The sequence below is a fragment of the Ammodytes marinus genome (assembly GCF_949987685.1).
Source record: "Ammodytes marinus genome assembly, chromosome: 11".
Taxonomy (NCBI): Eukaryota; Metazoa; Chordata; class Actinopteri; order Uranoscopiformes; family Ammodytidae; genus Ammodytes; species Ammodytes marinus.
In genome coordinates this window covers 8,237,435-8,254,155 of record NC_137215.1, presented here as the reverse complement: position 1 = coordinate 8,254,155, position 16,721 = coordinate 8,237,435, and the positions used below count along the sequence as shown (strand labels likewise).

General features: G+C 40.6%; 1 protein-coding gene and 1 pseudogene across 2 annotated transcripts; both read right to left on the bottom strand.

Moving 5' to 3' along the window:
• Window positions 1-263: 263 nt before the first annotated feature.
• Window positions 264-10,727, bottom strand: minpp1a (multiple inositol-polyphosphate phosphatase 1a). Its single transcript, XM_080036640.1, has 5 exons — window positions 10,103-10,727; window positions 9,463-9,657; window positions 6,198-6,295; window positions 3,941-4,071; window positions 264-921 (listed from the first exon to the last, which is right to left on the bottom strand). The coding sequence occupies exons 1-5, from the start codon at window positions 10,689-10,691 to the stop codon at window positions 543-545; spliced, it is 1,392 nt and encodes a 463-aa protein (XP_079892766.1). The 5' UTR covers window positions 10,692-10,727; the 3' UTR covers window positions 264-542.
• Window positions 10,728-11,969: 1,242 nt separating this feature from the next.
• LOC307257590 (multiple inositol polyphosphate phosphatase 1-like) lies at window positions 11,970-16,586 on the bottom strand (annotated as a pseudogene). The gene is made up of 5 exons: window positions 16,565-16,586; window positions 15,893-16,382; window positions 15,646-15,812; window positions 12,627-12,714; window positions 11,970-12,333 (listed from the first exon to the last, which is right to left on the bottom strand). The product of its transcript is annotated as a multiple inositol polyphosphate phosphatase 1-like (transcript).
• Between the last annotated feature and the right edge of the window lie 135 nt (window positions 16,587-16,721).

The following is a 16,721-nucleotide window of genomic DNA, read 5'->3' as shown; positions in this document are numbered from 1 at the left end:
TTCTCTTTTTTTTAACCTTTATTTATACAGACTCTTTTGCAAGGGAGACCTGTTTTCCTTTCCCACGTTACCATTCACACACCGATAGCAAGCTAACTATCAACATTCACACGAGGCAAGGTGGGTGAAGTGTCTTGCCCAAGGACACAACAACTGTGACACAGGTGGCAGGGCGGGGATCAAACCTCCAACCCTTTGATCATCGGCTGACCCGTTCTACCAACTGAGCCACAGTTGCTCTTAACCATCACATAGGAAATGTGTACACTGCAAAAATAAATTCTTTATTTCCGGCTGTCCAACAATGGAAACAAGTAATATAGCAGTAGTAATACTGTAATGGTACAGGTGAATCTGAAATGAATTATGGGCACCAAATAAAAAAGGGCTAGTCAAACAGCCCCATTTTCTTGGTGTTCGTAGAAGAAGCATCAAGCCCCATTTTAGGACCACCACTGTGATCAGTCAATTTTGCAAACAAAACACACAATAAAGCCACTGCAATGCCTGGTTTGTTCAGAATCTGCCTTGTCTGCCTCAACTTAAGCAGTGTGCTTGAACAGCTCACACTCGGTCTCAAAGTCACAGCCTTGGAGCAGTTCCCTGTAGCGCTCTCTGATGCTTTGATAGAGCGGTATGGAGGCCTTCTGGTCAGTCAAACCGGGGAAAGTCACAGGCTTCTCGTTGAGCAGTGGCTGCAGTCTCAGGTCTCCTGCTCCACAGTCGTATAGCACCAGGAGAAGGTTAGCCGCGTAGGGTAACGTGTGGCTGGTGCGGAAGGAGCGCTGGGCCTGCGTGGCGTAGTTGGTGGAAGTCAGGGTATCGCTGTCTTTGGAGAAGCCCAGGAGGGTGAGCAAGGGCAGGAGGGTCTCTGCATGGCCCACCTGCACTGTCACAGCCTCAGTCACCTGCTGGCCTGACCTGATGTATACAGGGTATATAACTTCAGTTTCAAGTCTAACACAAAATGTTTGTGACATTTTTGTGATATGGTCGTCACTGGACAGTTTAGTACTTTATACTACTGTTATATGCTTATTACTGTTCATACAGTAAGAAACAGTAAACCAAACTGTATTCCCCCTGCATTTGCATAAATTGTGGTGTGACATTCTTCACACAGCAAGTCACATAACAAGTTACGCTGGTACCTTTGGGGACATGCAGGTAACAGTAGCTCAAGTATAGTCATAAATCCGGCAGTAAAATTGACAAAGCATGTTGGACCAGTGGTTCCCTGTACAAAACGGATTGCTATATCAGGAATGTCATTCATAAATGGATCTCTGAAGCAGTGTTAATTTCGTAGACTAAGACTATGACGAAAAATATTCGTCTACGAACCTTTTTCACGGACGTAAACTAAATAAAAACGCAGATGTGATGACGAAGACTGAGACTAATTTAACTGACACTATAGTCTACGAATAGGAACGAGACGAAACTGTTAGGGCGGGACGAATGGAGAAGAGATCCAATCAGAACTACTCTTTGTGTGGGACAAGTTGGGAAGAAATCCAATCAGTGCAAAGCAGCGAATGTGTGTCGGTGAAAATCGACGGGAGACCGCGCAGGTGTGAGCGGGTGGAGTGAGCCGCTGTGCTGAAAAACTCTGCGGTATGATGGACAAAAATGATAGTCAGGGATATCCTGCCCGTTAACGATGTCTAGGGGAACGGCTAAGTTCCGCGATCTGTTTGTAGTAGGCTCTGTCTCGAGTTTGAATACACAGAGCCATGTGAAACTGCCGCCTCCGTCCGTTAGTTTCTGTTTTTAAAGCTCCCATATTATACACTTTTCGGTTCTATTATACACCATATTATATGGTCTTAGTGGTCCCTAATACGTTTTTCTTTAATTGTTTGCTGAAAAAAACTTTCAGATAATTTATTGTACTATGCTGATGTTCAGCTAATCTCACAATGGCCTATTTTTAAAAAAAGAGTTGCAGGTCCCCTCGTAAATATACAATCTTTGAGCTCCCCCCGCCCCCTGTCCGGAAGCGAAGCCAGATACGCCTCGCCCTCTGTCTGTCAGGGCCGTGGACCAATAAGAAATAGGGGTGTGGGCTGCACAGTGGAAGCTTCTGGCTTTACGGTTTGTGAGGTCAGAAAAGGGGATAATTCTGACTGGAGTGTTTTTGGGGGGAGGGGTGGGGGTTTCAGAAAAGGGGAGAGTGAGAAAAGGAGAGATTGTTATTTTTTTTGATATTTTGGCAGTCTCTAGGCACACCGTGGACGCATGGATATGTTGGAACACATTTAAAAAGTGCATTTAGCATAATATGGGACCTTTAAGTTACAATCAACTCCGACGCATGGACAGCGTTCAATTAAAACCTCTAATTGCAATATCTAAAAGGCTTTGATGCAAAAGAAGTCCGAACACACACAGCGGCCGCAGTGTTGCTTAAAGGCCTACTTCACCGGTTTGAATATGAAGGTGTATTGAATTCTGAGATCCTATGTAGTATAAATGTGCAAAAAAAATTGAAATTGGTTCATCCTAGCCTGAGAAAAGGCAGAAAGAGTGTTTTTTTAACCCTATATTAATCTTACTGTGACATCACAGTAAGATAAATATAGGGTTAAAAAAAAAACCTTACTTTGTAAATATTACTGTGATTTCTCCTACTGTGACATCACAGTAATATTTACAAAGTAATTATTTTTTTAACCCTATATTTATCTTACTGTGATGTCACAGTAAGATTAATATAGGGTTAAAAAAAACACTCTTTCTGCCTTTTCTCAGGCTAGGATGAACCGATTTTTTTTTTTTTTGCACATTTATACTACATAGGATCTCAGAATTCAATACACCTTCATATTCAAACCGGTGAAGTAGGTCTTTAAAGGAAGGCGCAGTTGCTCAAATTTATCAGCACCTCAACTGCGTGCTGCTGCTGCTGCCCAGGGGCGGCCTTAACGATCTCGGGGCCCGTTTCAAGACCTAGTGTGGGGCCCCCCACTTTTTTTAAATATTTTCTTTATTTTTATTTATTTTTTATAAATAATGCTTGTGCATGCTCCCCGCAAAAAGAAAAAAGATTGTGGAATCCAGTTGGTTCATAGACAGATCATGAGATAATGGACCCCCGGGCACAGGCTCTTAAAGCCCCCCCTCTCCCCTATCCAGTCAGGTACACTGATTTTATGTGAGATTATTACTTATGAAATAGAATACATGTTTTGTATTACAACCATTAAATCTGTGTCTGTATTGCATATTCAAACCTTAATACCATTCAATGAAGAAAAACACTTAGTCGACGAAGTCCGCTGTAGATTTAGTCAAACTAAAATCTGCTTATATTTAGTAGACTAAGACTAGACTAAGACTAAAAGATTTCAGATGACTAGAATAGGACTAAGACTAAATTGTGTGATATTCAAAAGACTAAGACTAAGACTAAATCAGAATTTGCTGCCAAAATTAACACTGCTCTGAAGTTCATATGACATGAAACTCAGAGATCCATTTATGAATGACATTTTGGGTGCATTCATGTTCTTTCCACTTTAAGGATGAGGTTATGGTCTGCTTTTATTTTGTTTGGCCAAACCGCTGACATGTATTAAAGCAACCACGAAACAGCTCAGCGGTGTCAGAGTTGTTTATTTGTGCCGACAAATTTAGGAAAGGTTCACAGCGATGTCTGTGTGTTTTTGCCAAGCTTAAAGTTAACAACTGTTAATAATCAAAATACACAGAACAGATAAAAGAAAAATAGTAAAACAAGGATGGTGATGAAGTAAAGGCCTGAATACAAATGTGATCTCTATAGAGTGCACAGGCCAACTTTGCAATGTTCACACAGGAAAACCAAGAAGACCAAAACCCACTACTGTAACTAACAATAATTGCCTGTGCCTGAGGCCTGACATGGCTTATCCCTGTGCGCCATCAGACGCATTAAACAAACATTGTTTTTACTCACCTATTTTCATTGGCTGCTTTTTCCAACCGACTGAACACGTCATGAAAGAGAACGCAGCTCGCCTTGCTGTTAATATCGTGACCGTAGCCTCTTTTCCAGAATTGCTTCAGGTCGTTTGCATACTCCACAACCTGTTGAACCAGATTGAACAAAGCATCGCCAGGGAAGGAGTTAAGTGCTTATGTTTGTGAAGCATAAAATCTGTTGATATTTTTTAATCACGCAAGGTATTATTTCAAGCAGCTTTAATGTCACGTAGACTTGTAACAACAAGTAGTATACAAGTTGTATAAGGCAGGAGTCTTTTGGCCTTCCACTTCTAAACTATATGATTTAAGAAGAAAAGGAAAATTCACTGAGAAAAATATACGGACCACACTTAGATCCTTTTCGATTTCTGTAAAGGGTATTAAGCTGTGGAATGAACTTGATGAAGATGTCAAAGGGAGTTGCAGTTTGCGCAATTTCAAAACAAATTATGTTTCAAAAATTATTGAAAATGACAGACTAATAAGCTGAGCACAATGTGAATGTCACTATCATAACAATATTGTAACGAATAATAGAGGCCAGCAGACAGACTTGTATGTTTTTGAATACTTTTGCAGATGTGTTTAGACTACCAGATAAGAAATTGAACAGGCCACATACAAGGCCACTTCACACTTTGCATTGACACAGACAAACTGAACTGAGCTGAGAACTGCTAAGTTGGTCTCTAAATGCCATTGACCGCGTGTTTTCAACACGCGTCTGTTTTTTTTTTTTTCTTATTTTTTTATTGTTTGTTTTATTTATTTATTTTTTTAAATTTCTGAAACAATAACTGTGTATCTGTGTATCTAAATCCGAATCTGATGAAAATGGGGGCGGGACCTGATAAGCCTTTGGCTTCTTCCGTCACCCTTCGGACAACACAAAGTAAGATGTATGAAGATATGAAAGAGAAAATTGTGTATTGGTGGAATTGTCCGAAAGAATAATAAATAAAATAAATAAATAAATAAATGTCATATGTCAAATGTATTTATCTTTTTGTATGTGTGTTTTTCTTTTTTTTGATTAATATGTATTCATTTGATTGTACTTGCTCGTATGTATTTTGTTAAAGCACTTTGTAAACCAATGTTTTTAAAGGTGCTATATAAATAAATATATTATTATTATTATTATAGAATATGTTCAAGATTTTGGCTGATTTAATTGTCTTTGTCGACATTGTCTACGGCTGTTGGGTATATCTTTTTTTTTTGGCATTTTCAAGCTTTATTTGATAGTACAGAGTTTAAATGGGGAGACGGAGAGAGAGAGGGGGGATGACCTTCAGTAAAGGTCCACGGGTCGGATTCAAACCCGCGACCACTGCAATGAAGGCCGGAGCCAATATGGTACGCGCTCTATCCACTACGCCACCGGAGCGCCCATTGTTGGGTATATCTAACACGATAGGATGGATGTGTAGTTTGCTTCATCATGTCCTCCCCCTCCTTAAAGGTAGTGTTTGTGTAATGTATTTCTAGATTGCAATGCTGCATCTCTACCCCTCCCGTTCGGAGAATTTACAGAAGCTACGGTGGCCTTCAAGGAAAGGGAGCTAGTTAGCAGAGGCGATTTTAGTCCCTTTTTAGGTGTGTGTCATGTTGACTAATGGATGACGAGATGACTAATTGATGGTCTAGGTGTCTCGATTCTAGATCTAGAGTTTGACGTTTGAAAAGCAGGGCTCCTCAGATCACAATAGATTTGCCCAGGGGCAATTTTAGCCGTGTTTGACAAGCTCCACCAAGTCCAGTTTTTGACCCACAGCAGAGATTCTGGTATGAATGCATATCAATTTGAACAGGTATGTGTTTAAACTGTTACGCTAGCAATGCATGCTGGGACGTGGTAGTAACATGCCTTCAAAGTTGGAAAAGCTATGGCCTATTTTATTGCATACAAGAAATTAAATAAAAAGGATTCTGGAAATATTTCAAGGCCCTGCACTAACGGGTCGGGAATCCCTGCATTAAAGCATATGCTGTGCTCTGACCCTATAAATAAATAAATATATAAAAAAGTCTACAAGTGGAAAAAATAATTGCAGCCTGAGACATTTTGGACATCTTGTGCAGTAACTTCACTGAAACCACTAAACAGCTAAACCAACCGTGACGATGGACGCTGACATGCATGCTTTCAATGATTCATTCACACAGACATCTGATGACACTGGCACAACAAACCTTAGCGCACATTAAATACCTGAGGCCCCTACCTGCGCATCAACCTCGTCAAAGAGCTGACACCAGGGAGAATTCACAGTCTTGATGGCAAACTCATAGGCACAAAGGTAAAATGCAGCTTCCGCCGAATCTGGAAGGGAAATTTGGTTGCAATGGCATGTTAATAAGTAGTAAAAGACAGATCAGGTATTCATTAAAACAAACATAGGGAAGTGACTGAATTTATCCTTTTTTAAATTCACCAGTTTGAGGCCTGAGACTCTTCTTCAAGTTCACAAATAAAGGCAACATTGGAAAAAGTAAGTAGTGCTACAACACTTTCAAATTGGAAAACAGCTCCACCTAGTGTGCAAATACTCAATGTGTGACCATAGGGATGCTCTACACACAGTTCCCCTCCTTACTTTACAAATAGTAATACTTAAATGACAACTATGTTTTTTACAATGATGTTGGGCATTAAACCCCTTCAGACCCGCAAAATAGGTTAAATAGGTTTTCAGGCTGAGACGGACTGAAAGGTTTATAAAAATATACCTTTGATATACCTTTGTTATGACTGGGCTTGTTTTGTGTGTTTTTCTGTGTTTCTTTTGGTTGCCACTGATTGAGTGAGCAGGTGTGCTGCTCACTCAATCATTCTCACCTGGTGTAATTAGAGGACAGCATTTAAGTAGCATGTGAAGCCTCAGTCTGGGCCCCTGCTCTGCTCGCTGCTAAACTGTATTTCTTTGACGTTAAGTTTCTGCTTTTGTTTAAGAAATTACCTGTTTTTTTCACGATTGGTCGATTGTCAAAGTAGTTGACGATTACTTTGATAATCAATTAATAATCGATTCGTCGATTAATCGTTGCAGCTCTAATTGTATGTGTTTACTTATTCTGTTTTTGTTTGTTTTATGTTTGTATGTAAAAAAAATTGCAAAAAATCACCAAAATAAAAGTTACCTGTTTTTCCTGCAAAGCTGCTCTTCTGTTATTTTTTCCGGTGAAGTTAAGTTTGATACTTTAGTTTTTTTGATAATTAAATACTCATTATTTTACAACCCGACTCCTACTTACCTTTAAACTGGTTTTAAATTACAGTCTCTACCCCTAGACAGACAGGGATGTAACAATTGGTCTCTCATCCGGGATTTATACCAACATTTTCCCATCACCAGTTCAGGAAGTTAATGGTAGTAATTTTTTTTTTCTTAGTCCTCTTTGACATTTTTTGGCTAATCTGGCATGGCAGCGAGCTAACTACTTTGCATCACATCCAACAGAGTATGCTGTCCTCAGAGGGGCCACCCTCTTCAGGGGGAGAGTTCCTATGTTCGGTGGTCTCCAGTTCCCCTGACAACGTCTCCGGTGGGAGACCGCCCTTGTGTTTCGTTTGTTTATGAAATTATTTTAAGACTCTTGATTTTTGTTTTTTAACAAACACTAGGTGTTTGTATTTTTGGTATGGGGTGTTACGATTGGGCTTGTTTTGGGTGTTTTTCTTTGTTCTGTGTTTCTCTTGGTTGCCACTGATTGAGTGAGCAGGTGTGCTGCTCACCTGGTGTAATTAGAGGACAGCATTTAAGTAGCATGTGAAGCCTCAGTCTGGGCCCCTGCTCTGCTTGCTGCCGGACTGTTGCTGCTAAACTGTGTTTCTTTTGACGTTAAGTTTATGCTTTTGTATAAGAAATTACCTGTTTTTCCTACAAAGCTGCTCTTCTCTTATTTTTTCCGGTTAAGTTTGATACTTTTGTTTTTTTGATAATTAAATACTCATTATTTTACAACCCGACTCCTACTTGCCTTTAAACTGGTTTTAAGTTACAGTCCCTTCACCCTAGACAAACGGGGATGTACCACCTTAAATAAAAAGTTATTTTGGGTACATGTAATTTACATCCCTGGGAAATCCTGTACATTCAGTCTTATTTATCTACAAGACTGTTGAATGCCTGAGCAAAGCTCATCACTATGCCACTTGGCAACAGTTAACATCAGATCTATCTAAAAATGTTTACGTTTTAATGTTTATTCTGCACACCTTTATAATGTTGACCACTAAGTCATAATTTACATCTGTACATATCGCTTAGTTTAAAAATATATATATTTAACATTATTCTATTGCATGTACAATATCCTAATTCACTACAGTTATTTGTATTGCTATTTCTATGTACAGTATTATATCAAGTATGCATTCTACATTTACTTTATATTTATATGTTGCATCTTCTCTATACACTTTTTATCGCGGTGTCCTTGCACTACTTTTGTGTTTTATTGTGTGACTCTGGCCTGTAAAGTGGCCCTGAGTCAAAATCTAGCTGTAACACCATTATCATTTTAGATTGCGTTGTGCTTACATTGTGTATGTATGTTCCTTAACAAAGCTGTGTTTAATTACAAATACACTTATTGACATACACGTAACCTGGGATCTGGTGATGTATTTAGTATGGGAGTCCTGCTCACTTACTTTGTTTTACCTAAAATGTCTGCGGTGTCTAGTCTGAATGACCACCACTGTGTGGCGCTCATCTACATTATTATATGTTGTCCATTGTACCGCACCGCCATTGGCCGGATTACTGACAACAATGAGACTTCACATCGGCAGGACAATAACAATCTCTCAGGGTGGTGCACAGAGAACAGCCTACTGTTCATAACAGAGAAACTGATTGTTGATCCAAGGAAAAAGGAGGGGAATATACACAAACCCTGTCTGCAGTGGAGCTATGGTTGAGCGAGTGAACAGTTTCAGGTTCCTGGGAATCAATCCATTAATTCTACCCTTCAAATAGCAGTTTGTACGTGTGTTATATGCAGACTTTGGCTGCCTAAAGTGCGGGGGCAATGTTTTTTGTTTTAAACGACAAAAGCTGCTAACGCTGTGGGGCACCATTATGAAGAAAGTCGTGAAGCATTGCAAGGTGAAAAAGTCGCAAACTTCATTATGTGACTGCTACAACTCTGTAATAAACTATTAATTATGTAATGATTAATCTGCCACTTTTGCTGCTTTTTTGAACATATACAGGCAGGAGTATATTTATATATTTTACTGGTTATCATCCTTGTAAATATAATTGTCTACTTTTTAATTATTTATACTTTGTTCTATTGTCTATTTCATTGGTTTTATTGTATTCTAATTCTACATTTTCTGTTTGAGAAGCTACAAGTGCATTTCACTGTAAATCCTGTATTGAACAATGTCAGTAAAGCTGACCCTGCAACCCTCAACAATGTTGCACTCTGTATTTGTTTACTCAAATACTGTCTCTGAATACTCCCTCCACCACTGACCAGCTGTGATGTAAATGTAGGGGACTCCGAGGCGGTCTGCGATCTTCTGCCGGACCCTCTCCATCTCTGGTCCCTGCTTGAACTTGTCCACCTCTGACAGAGCCGAGGGGTTCTTCTCAACTTCCTGCACAAACCTGGTGCATTGGTCAAAGAACCTCATCAGAGCATCGTTCACCTCATGGTCAAACTCCTTATCTGGGTAGAGCAAAAAGGTTACAGGTTATTGAAAGATACATGTATACATGCAATGAAAAATAAATTCTCTCCATAATTTAATTCAAAAAGTGAAACTTTCATATATTCTAGATTCATTAAACATAAAGTAATATTATTATAATATTCTAATCTAGAATAATCTTACTTTTCAGAAGGTTGAGATTCCTGTATTATAAATCCTTTTTTGATTGGTTTAATTTAATACTCTAATATTTTAAGATAGGCCTATGTTTTTTGTATTTCTTAAACTATGGGCCGTAATCATCAGAATTAAAACAAAAGAAAGGCCTGACATATTTCACTTTGTGATGACTAATGAATCTAAAATATATGACAGTTTCACTTTTTTATTATTATTATTATTATTTATTTTTTAGATGCGCCTGTAAATGGTAAGTCCTACACGGCGTAATTGTGGTCTTACCTGTGATGGCCCACAGGTCCGTGAGTCCTGCCATGAAGGACAGGGTGCTGTTGACACACCTGTGCTTTGAGCTGGTTATGAACTTGATGAGTCCACCTCGGAGCTTCTCCTCTGAGATCAGTGAGGGGAACAGCTTTGAAAGCCTCACGGCCAGATGTTTGTGATCCTCGACGCCTTTCTGGACCAGTCTGCCGTCCATGTCCTCGGTGTACCACATCCTCCACTGGGTCTGGATCTCACGCAGCCAGCTCCCTTTGCCAGAGGCGCTGCTTTTTACTAACTTGTAAAGCTGCTGCATCTTCTTGACATTTTTGCTCGTCGGGTACCTCGTGCCGTGTCGTATTATCGCAGTAATGTGTATTTCCCGACATTGTTCGGACGGAGGCTGCAAAATAGATCTGTTTACAGCCAGTATGTCCCCTATGAGATGCGGGTTCACTTCCTCATACCTTCCTTTCGTGGTGAAATATTTGGCGATTGCTGGTATGTCTGGGTTGACCTCGGGAATCACATCTTTACGGAAACAATGGCCAATGCCGACTATGGTGATGAGATGAACAAAAATAAGTTTCCAAAAAATGTTAGGCATGATGCAGCCTGGTAGCTTGTAATGTATGGCCGCCTGCACCCCAAGCCACCACAGCCAAAAATTGGTCACGTGGTCCATGTGGGTGTGTCCAACCAACCAACCCGTTACACGGATTCAAATGGACTTTAACCACTTTTAATGACACCACTGATTGTGTTTATCTAATGATTTACATTTCAACTGTAAATGGGCTGAAAAAAAAAACATAACTTTTATAGCCACTAGCCAGATATCAGGCCTGGGCCTACTATATATCCCTATATGGTAGGCCTATGATTATTGTTTTACTAGCCTACACAAATAGCCTATAGATTTAGTTTGCTCCACCCCTGCCCTGACCTTTGACAATGTTTGAAGAAACCCAGTTCTCAAAGTAACAGTAACAGAGATCTTTAAGGTTGGAGTTACTTGTGAGATTCATGCTGTATGTTAGCGGTGGAAGAAGTATTCATATCCTTTTAGGCTACTGAAGCAGTTTAGTAGTAGGCCCTATATGCTTCCAATATCACAATAAAAACATTAGTCTACAGGTAAAACACCTTAAAGTTTTGGTAAAAGTATAGAATAATAAAAACTGTAGCTATTTCAATTGGATGATGGAACACACCTGTCAGTGCTCGGGCCCTAATAATGGCATATTTAAGCATATTGTAGAGCCTTTTAACCGGCTCTGCATTAGGTTTGTTTGGTGTGGTGTGGGAGAACTCGGCCGTACGCGTGTTCTGTGGTGCCAATAATCAATGTCCGATACAAACTTCTCTTTGAGTGCTGTGACCCATTTATTTGTGTTGTCGGTGCATTCTCACCGTAGCACATATTCCAGTTTCATTCAGGTAAGGTATAGTTCAGTAACTTCCATCATTTTAGTACAGATCACACAAGTATGGTGACAAGCTGACACGGTACAAAACGGTTTGCTCTTCCCAAAGTACACACACCTGGCCGTGCCAGGTGATTACCTTTATGCCTTCCTTAGAGCCCAAAGCTCCACCCAGTGGTCAAAACACAGAACTACAGGTAACAAAATAAAACAAACAAAAGAGTGGCATAATGGCTCCAACACATATCTTGTGTTTTTATTTAGTGCGTCCTGAAAATGTTGACTACACTGAGCTGCAAAGTGATCAATGTAAGACATTTTAAATATCATAAGCAGAACATTTAGAACACATTTCATTCAACACACTTTCTTATAGGTATAGAAGCATATTGTTGTTGGCAAATATACAGTCACAGTAGTGCCACATTTCTTTCAGAATCTGCCTTGTCTGCCTCAACTTAAGCAGTGTGCTTGAACAGCTCACACTCGGTCTCAAAGTCACAGCCTTGGAGCAGTTCCCTGCTTTGATAGAGCGGTATGGAGGCCTTCTGGTCAGTCAAACCGGGGAAAGTCACAGGCTTCTCGTTGAGCAGTGGCTGCAGTCTCAGGTCTCCTGCTCCACAGTCGTATAGCACCAGGAGAAGGTTAGCCGCGTAGGGTAAGGTGTGGCTGGTGCGGAAGGAGCGCTGGGCCTGCGTGGCGTAGTTGGTGGAAGTCAGGGTATCGCTGTCTTTGGAGAAGCCCAGGAGGGTGAGCAAGGGCAGGAGGGTCTCTGCATGGCCCACCTGCACTGTCACAGCCTCAGTCACCTGCTGGCCTGACCTGATGTACAGGACAATTAGGGAGAAGACTTAAACATAACTTCTGCTGTAATGCTGAAGCATTGGTACTTCACAAGTGTAAATCAAACACATAAGATGTTTGCAACACATGCAACAAAGCAAGCAGAACATGAAACTTGTACCCAGTGATGTCTGGGCAGTTGGTGTTTAAACCACTGTTATTTTTCCATCTATGTGCGTAAAAGGAACATGTTATATATCCTCCATACTTTAGGAAGTTTGTGGACTGTAGAGTAGGCTATAACCAGGGGATTTTGCCGTTTAAATACTCACTTGTTTTCATTGGCTGCTTTGTCCAACCGACCGAACACATCATGAAAGAGAATGCAGCTTGTCTTGCTGTTAATATTGTGACCGTAGCCTCTTGTTCAACAATTCCCTCAGATGTGGTCCACGTAGTTGCTGAAGTTGATCCTGCCAGTCATTGAGTATTTCCTCACAGTTGTCTGTATGTGTGTACGCTGAAAACACCTCCAGTGTTGATACCCAGCCTAGTTTAGTTTAGTTTATTTATTTAGCACACATTAACAATTAATGGTGCAAGGAGGGAACAAAGCCCAATGGGCTTGTACAGAGTTCCACCCAGGGCTGGACTGGCCATCGGGCGTACCGGGCAATGGGCCGGTGGGCCGGCAGGCATTTTGGGCCGGGCCAGGTCCATAAAAAAAAAAAAAAAAAAAAAAAATTTTTTTTTTTTTTTTTTTTTTTTTTTTTTTTGGACCCTGGGCTGTGTGACTCGGCCCGGCCAAGTCACACAGCCGAGGGCCGAGGTCCCTTTCCACTCGGGAGTGCCATGGACATAAACATGTGCGTGCAGGCTGTCAACTTCACGTCCCAGCACTCCCAGGCCATTATGAGTGGTTCTAGGCTGGGCCTGGCCCTATGACACACACAGCAGAGGGTCGCCCATTCAGAGGCTGCATTGAATTCTATTATCACGCATTCAACTTCTACTCGGTAATTATGAGCATCTGACGATGGTCAGTTACGTTCAGGGCCGTCGGACTGCGGACAGGCTTGGGGGGCCCAAGGCAGAGGGGGGCTGCACCCAAAAAAATTAAAACGTATTTTTTTATTTTTTTTACTGGCTCAATACAGGCCCCTGATCTTTGAAGGCCCAGAAAAAATGTATTTAGGGAAAAAAACAGAAGTCAGGGGCCTTTCATTCGTCAGTACATTTTTGTTATTTTTTAAATAACATTGTTCGGGTCTACGAAGATCAAATGCCTATATTGGGCCATTAAGAAATACAAACGAAGGGAAAAAATTCCCGAAGCTGATTGGATTTTTTAAACATGTACATTTCTTCTTTCTGCTTTTTGGTCATTCTGTGTCTATAAATTATTCCAGAAAATAGTACTAAATAGCTTAAATAGGAAACAGTTGATTTAGCCTTAGTTTTCTCCTCAAAGTGCACCAGATTGATGAATTTTACTTTAACATTTAAAAAAAAATCTTCCGGGGGAGCTCCCCCGGACTCCCCTAGAAGGTTCAGGGTCCACGACACAGTCTCCCAAATTTCTGTGAGAAACACTGTGTGTGTGCATGGTTATTAAGAGTCATTAGACCAGGGGTTGTGTTCAAGTACGCGTAATGATTTGGTCATTCATCAATAGAAACATTGTGTTGTTATCTGGCTCAGAGAGGGACCAGTCACTCATACGTTTTGGACTATAGACAAACATAGCTTTTACATGTTTGTATTGTAAGACCGCCTGACAGGGGGCCCATCAGGACTTCCTGTATAGGGGCCCAGAATTTGGTGCAACGCCCCTGCCTCCGCATATCCTATAAATAATCATGGTGGGCTGCCATGGCCAAAAATGCCAGGGCCGATTTTTTGTCCCAGTCCAGCCCTGGTTCCACCCCTATCAATAATCACAATAAAATCATATTCAGGCTAACAAATAAACTCTAGAAATGAAGGAGACAAGGTACATAAATACTCAAAATAATCAAAAATAGGTGGAAAAAAATGTGATGAATACATGTCAAAGATAATGAAAAAATGAGAAAAGCAATGGAGAAGACAGGAGGTGATTAGAAGATTCACAAAAAGATAAGATGTGTTTTAAGCTGCTTTTTAAAGAGTGAGTGGGATGATATGGATCTTAAAAGGGTAGGTAAGACATTCCATAAAGCCGGGCCTCTATAATATTTACTAAATTGATGATGTGATGTGCAGGAAAAGGGTAAAGATAAGTTGTTATTGTTGCTCTGTCTAGTGCGATGTGAATGTACGTTAAATGAATAAGTAAACAAAGTCTGAAAGCTTTCCGGGAGATCTTGGTTTCTGTAAATAAACTTGTGAATGAATAAACATATGTGATAGATATTCAATTTGTGAATTGGAAATATATAAAAATGTATAAAAAGTGGTGCTGACGGAGCATATCTGTTTGAATGTGTGATGAATCTTAAAAATCGCTTCTGAATAATACATCATTTTTTGAGATGGTTGGGATATGAAGCTGCCCAGACCAGATTACAGTAGTTCAGGAAAGGAAACACAAAGCTATAGTATAAAGTTAAATGGGCAGAAGGATGAATGCCTGCAAAGCCTAGGCATTGCAGGCATGTTGATCGTGAGGAGATATTCAGTGATTTAGACAAAAAGTGATTTTGAATCTGTGACTCAACCTTTAATGTTATCAGGACCACCGTTTGCTCTAACTACTATGACAAAGACCTGTGCAAAAATGGCCTTTCGTGCAGAAAAAAACATCCCATTTGTTCTCACTGTAATAAATGACTCAAAAAGGGAAGCATTTGGTGCTGCTACTACATCTACTTGGAGTTGACCACTCTATGTTCCTACCTTTGCGTTTTTTATTCATCAAAGAGTCGACACCAACCTATGTAACCTATGACAATAGTCCAAGGCCATACATGTCACTACAACCCAACCTGGTGCAGAGGCCTCTCTGCTATGAGAAAACAGCACCACACTGTGGACACTGACTGCGTTACTGTGTTTGTGTATAATACCTAATTTACACTATCAACATGTTCTGACTCTGTAGTCTGTTTCAGGACGATTAAGGCACATATTCAATGCTGTGAGTTTACTTTGCTTGGATTAAAGGCAATAAGAATCTGTATAGCTCTTTTTATATGGAGACTATAATATACTTCCAGGGACTTCTGTCTTATTCGGTCGTACAAGAAATCCAGTATGAGACCTCTGAGAGCACAGATCCTTGAGAGTTATAATAAAGGTCAAATATTTTGAAATATTGTACATGCACACTAAACACAGCATAAAAAGGAACTGGTTCCGACCGTATGTTACTGCAGGGGACTCCGAGGCGGTCTGCGATCTACCCTCCTCATCTCTGGTCTCTGCTTGAACTTGTCCACTTCAGACCAAGGGGTTGTTTTAAACTTCCAGTACAAACCTGGTGCACTGGTCAAAAAACCTCATCATAGCATCGTTCATTTCATGGTAGAACTCCTTATCTGGATATAAAAAGGTTACAGGTTATATTGAAAAATGCATTTATTTGGTAAATCATATAGCTGTGTCAATGCTGTCTTACCAGTGATGGCCCACAGGTCTGTGAGTCCTGCCTTGAAGGACAGGGTGCTGTTGACACACCTGTGCTTTGAGCTGGTTATGAACTTGATGAGTCCACCTCGGAGCTTCTCCTCTGAGATCAGTGAGGGGAACAGCTTTGAAAGCCTCACGGCCAGATGTTTGTGATCCTCGACGCCTTTCTGGACCAGTCTGCCGTCCATGTCCTCGGTGTACCACATCCTCCACTGGGTCTGGATCTCACGCAGCCAGCTCCCTTCACCTGAGGCATTGTTCAGCGCAATGTTGTAAAGCTGATGCATCTTCTTTATGTCTTTGCTCGTTGGGTACCTCGTGCCATGTCTTATTATTGCAGTAATGTGGATTTCCCAACATTGCGCGGACGGAGGCTGCAAAACAAATCTGTTTACAGTATTTCCCCTATGAGATGCAGGTTCACGCGCTCATACCTTCCTTTCGTGGATAAATAGTTGCTGGTATTTCTGGACTATCCTCTGGAATTACATAAGAATGGAAAAAGCTGGAGAAGACGAGGAAAATAAAGACAGTGAATGTCCAAAGAAATGTCAGCATGATGAGAAGCTTGTTAAGAAGCAGCTGATTTCCAAAATAGTCCACAACCCAAAACATCTGTGTCAGAAATTGGACTGAGCAGAGTCCAGCACAGTTTGTTTACCCCACTTTCCACACAGCAGCATATCCCCAAATAGCCTACACACATAACAAGCTTACACACTATATTGACAAATTCTAAAGACAAAAAACAGTAGGCCTAATGGCCTGATTTAGTAAGATCCAAAGAAAGTAGGCCTAATAGACACTTTTTTTTTTAC

Bases quoted from the DNA above. Each gene is read 5' to 3' on its own strand.
- minpp1a (XM_080036640.1), bottom strand. From the start codon at position 10,691: ATGCCTAACATTTTTTGGAAACTTATTTTTGTTCATCTCATCACCATA. The intron at 6,296-9,462 runs GTCAGTGGTGGA...TTTCCCTTCCAG, and splicing joins CTACATTTACATCACAGCTG to ATTCGGCGGAAGCTGCATTT. The intron at 4,072-6,197 runs GTAGGGGCCTCA...CTGGTTCAACAG, and splicing joins TTGACGAGGTTGATGCGCAG to GTTGTGGAGTATGCAAACGA.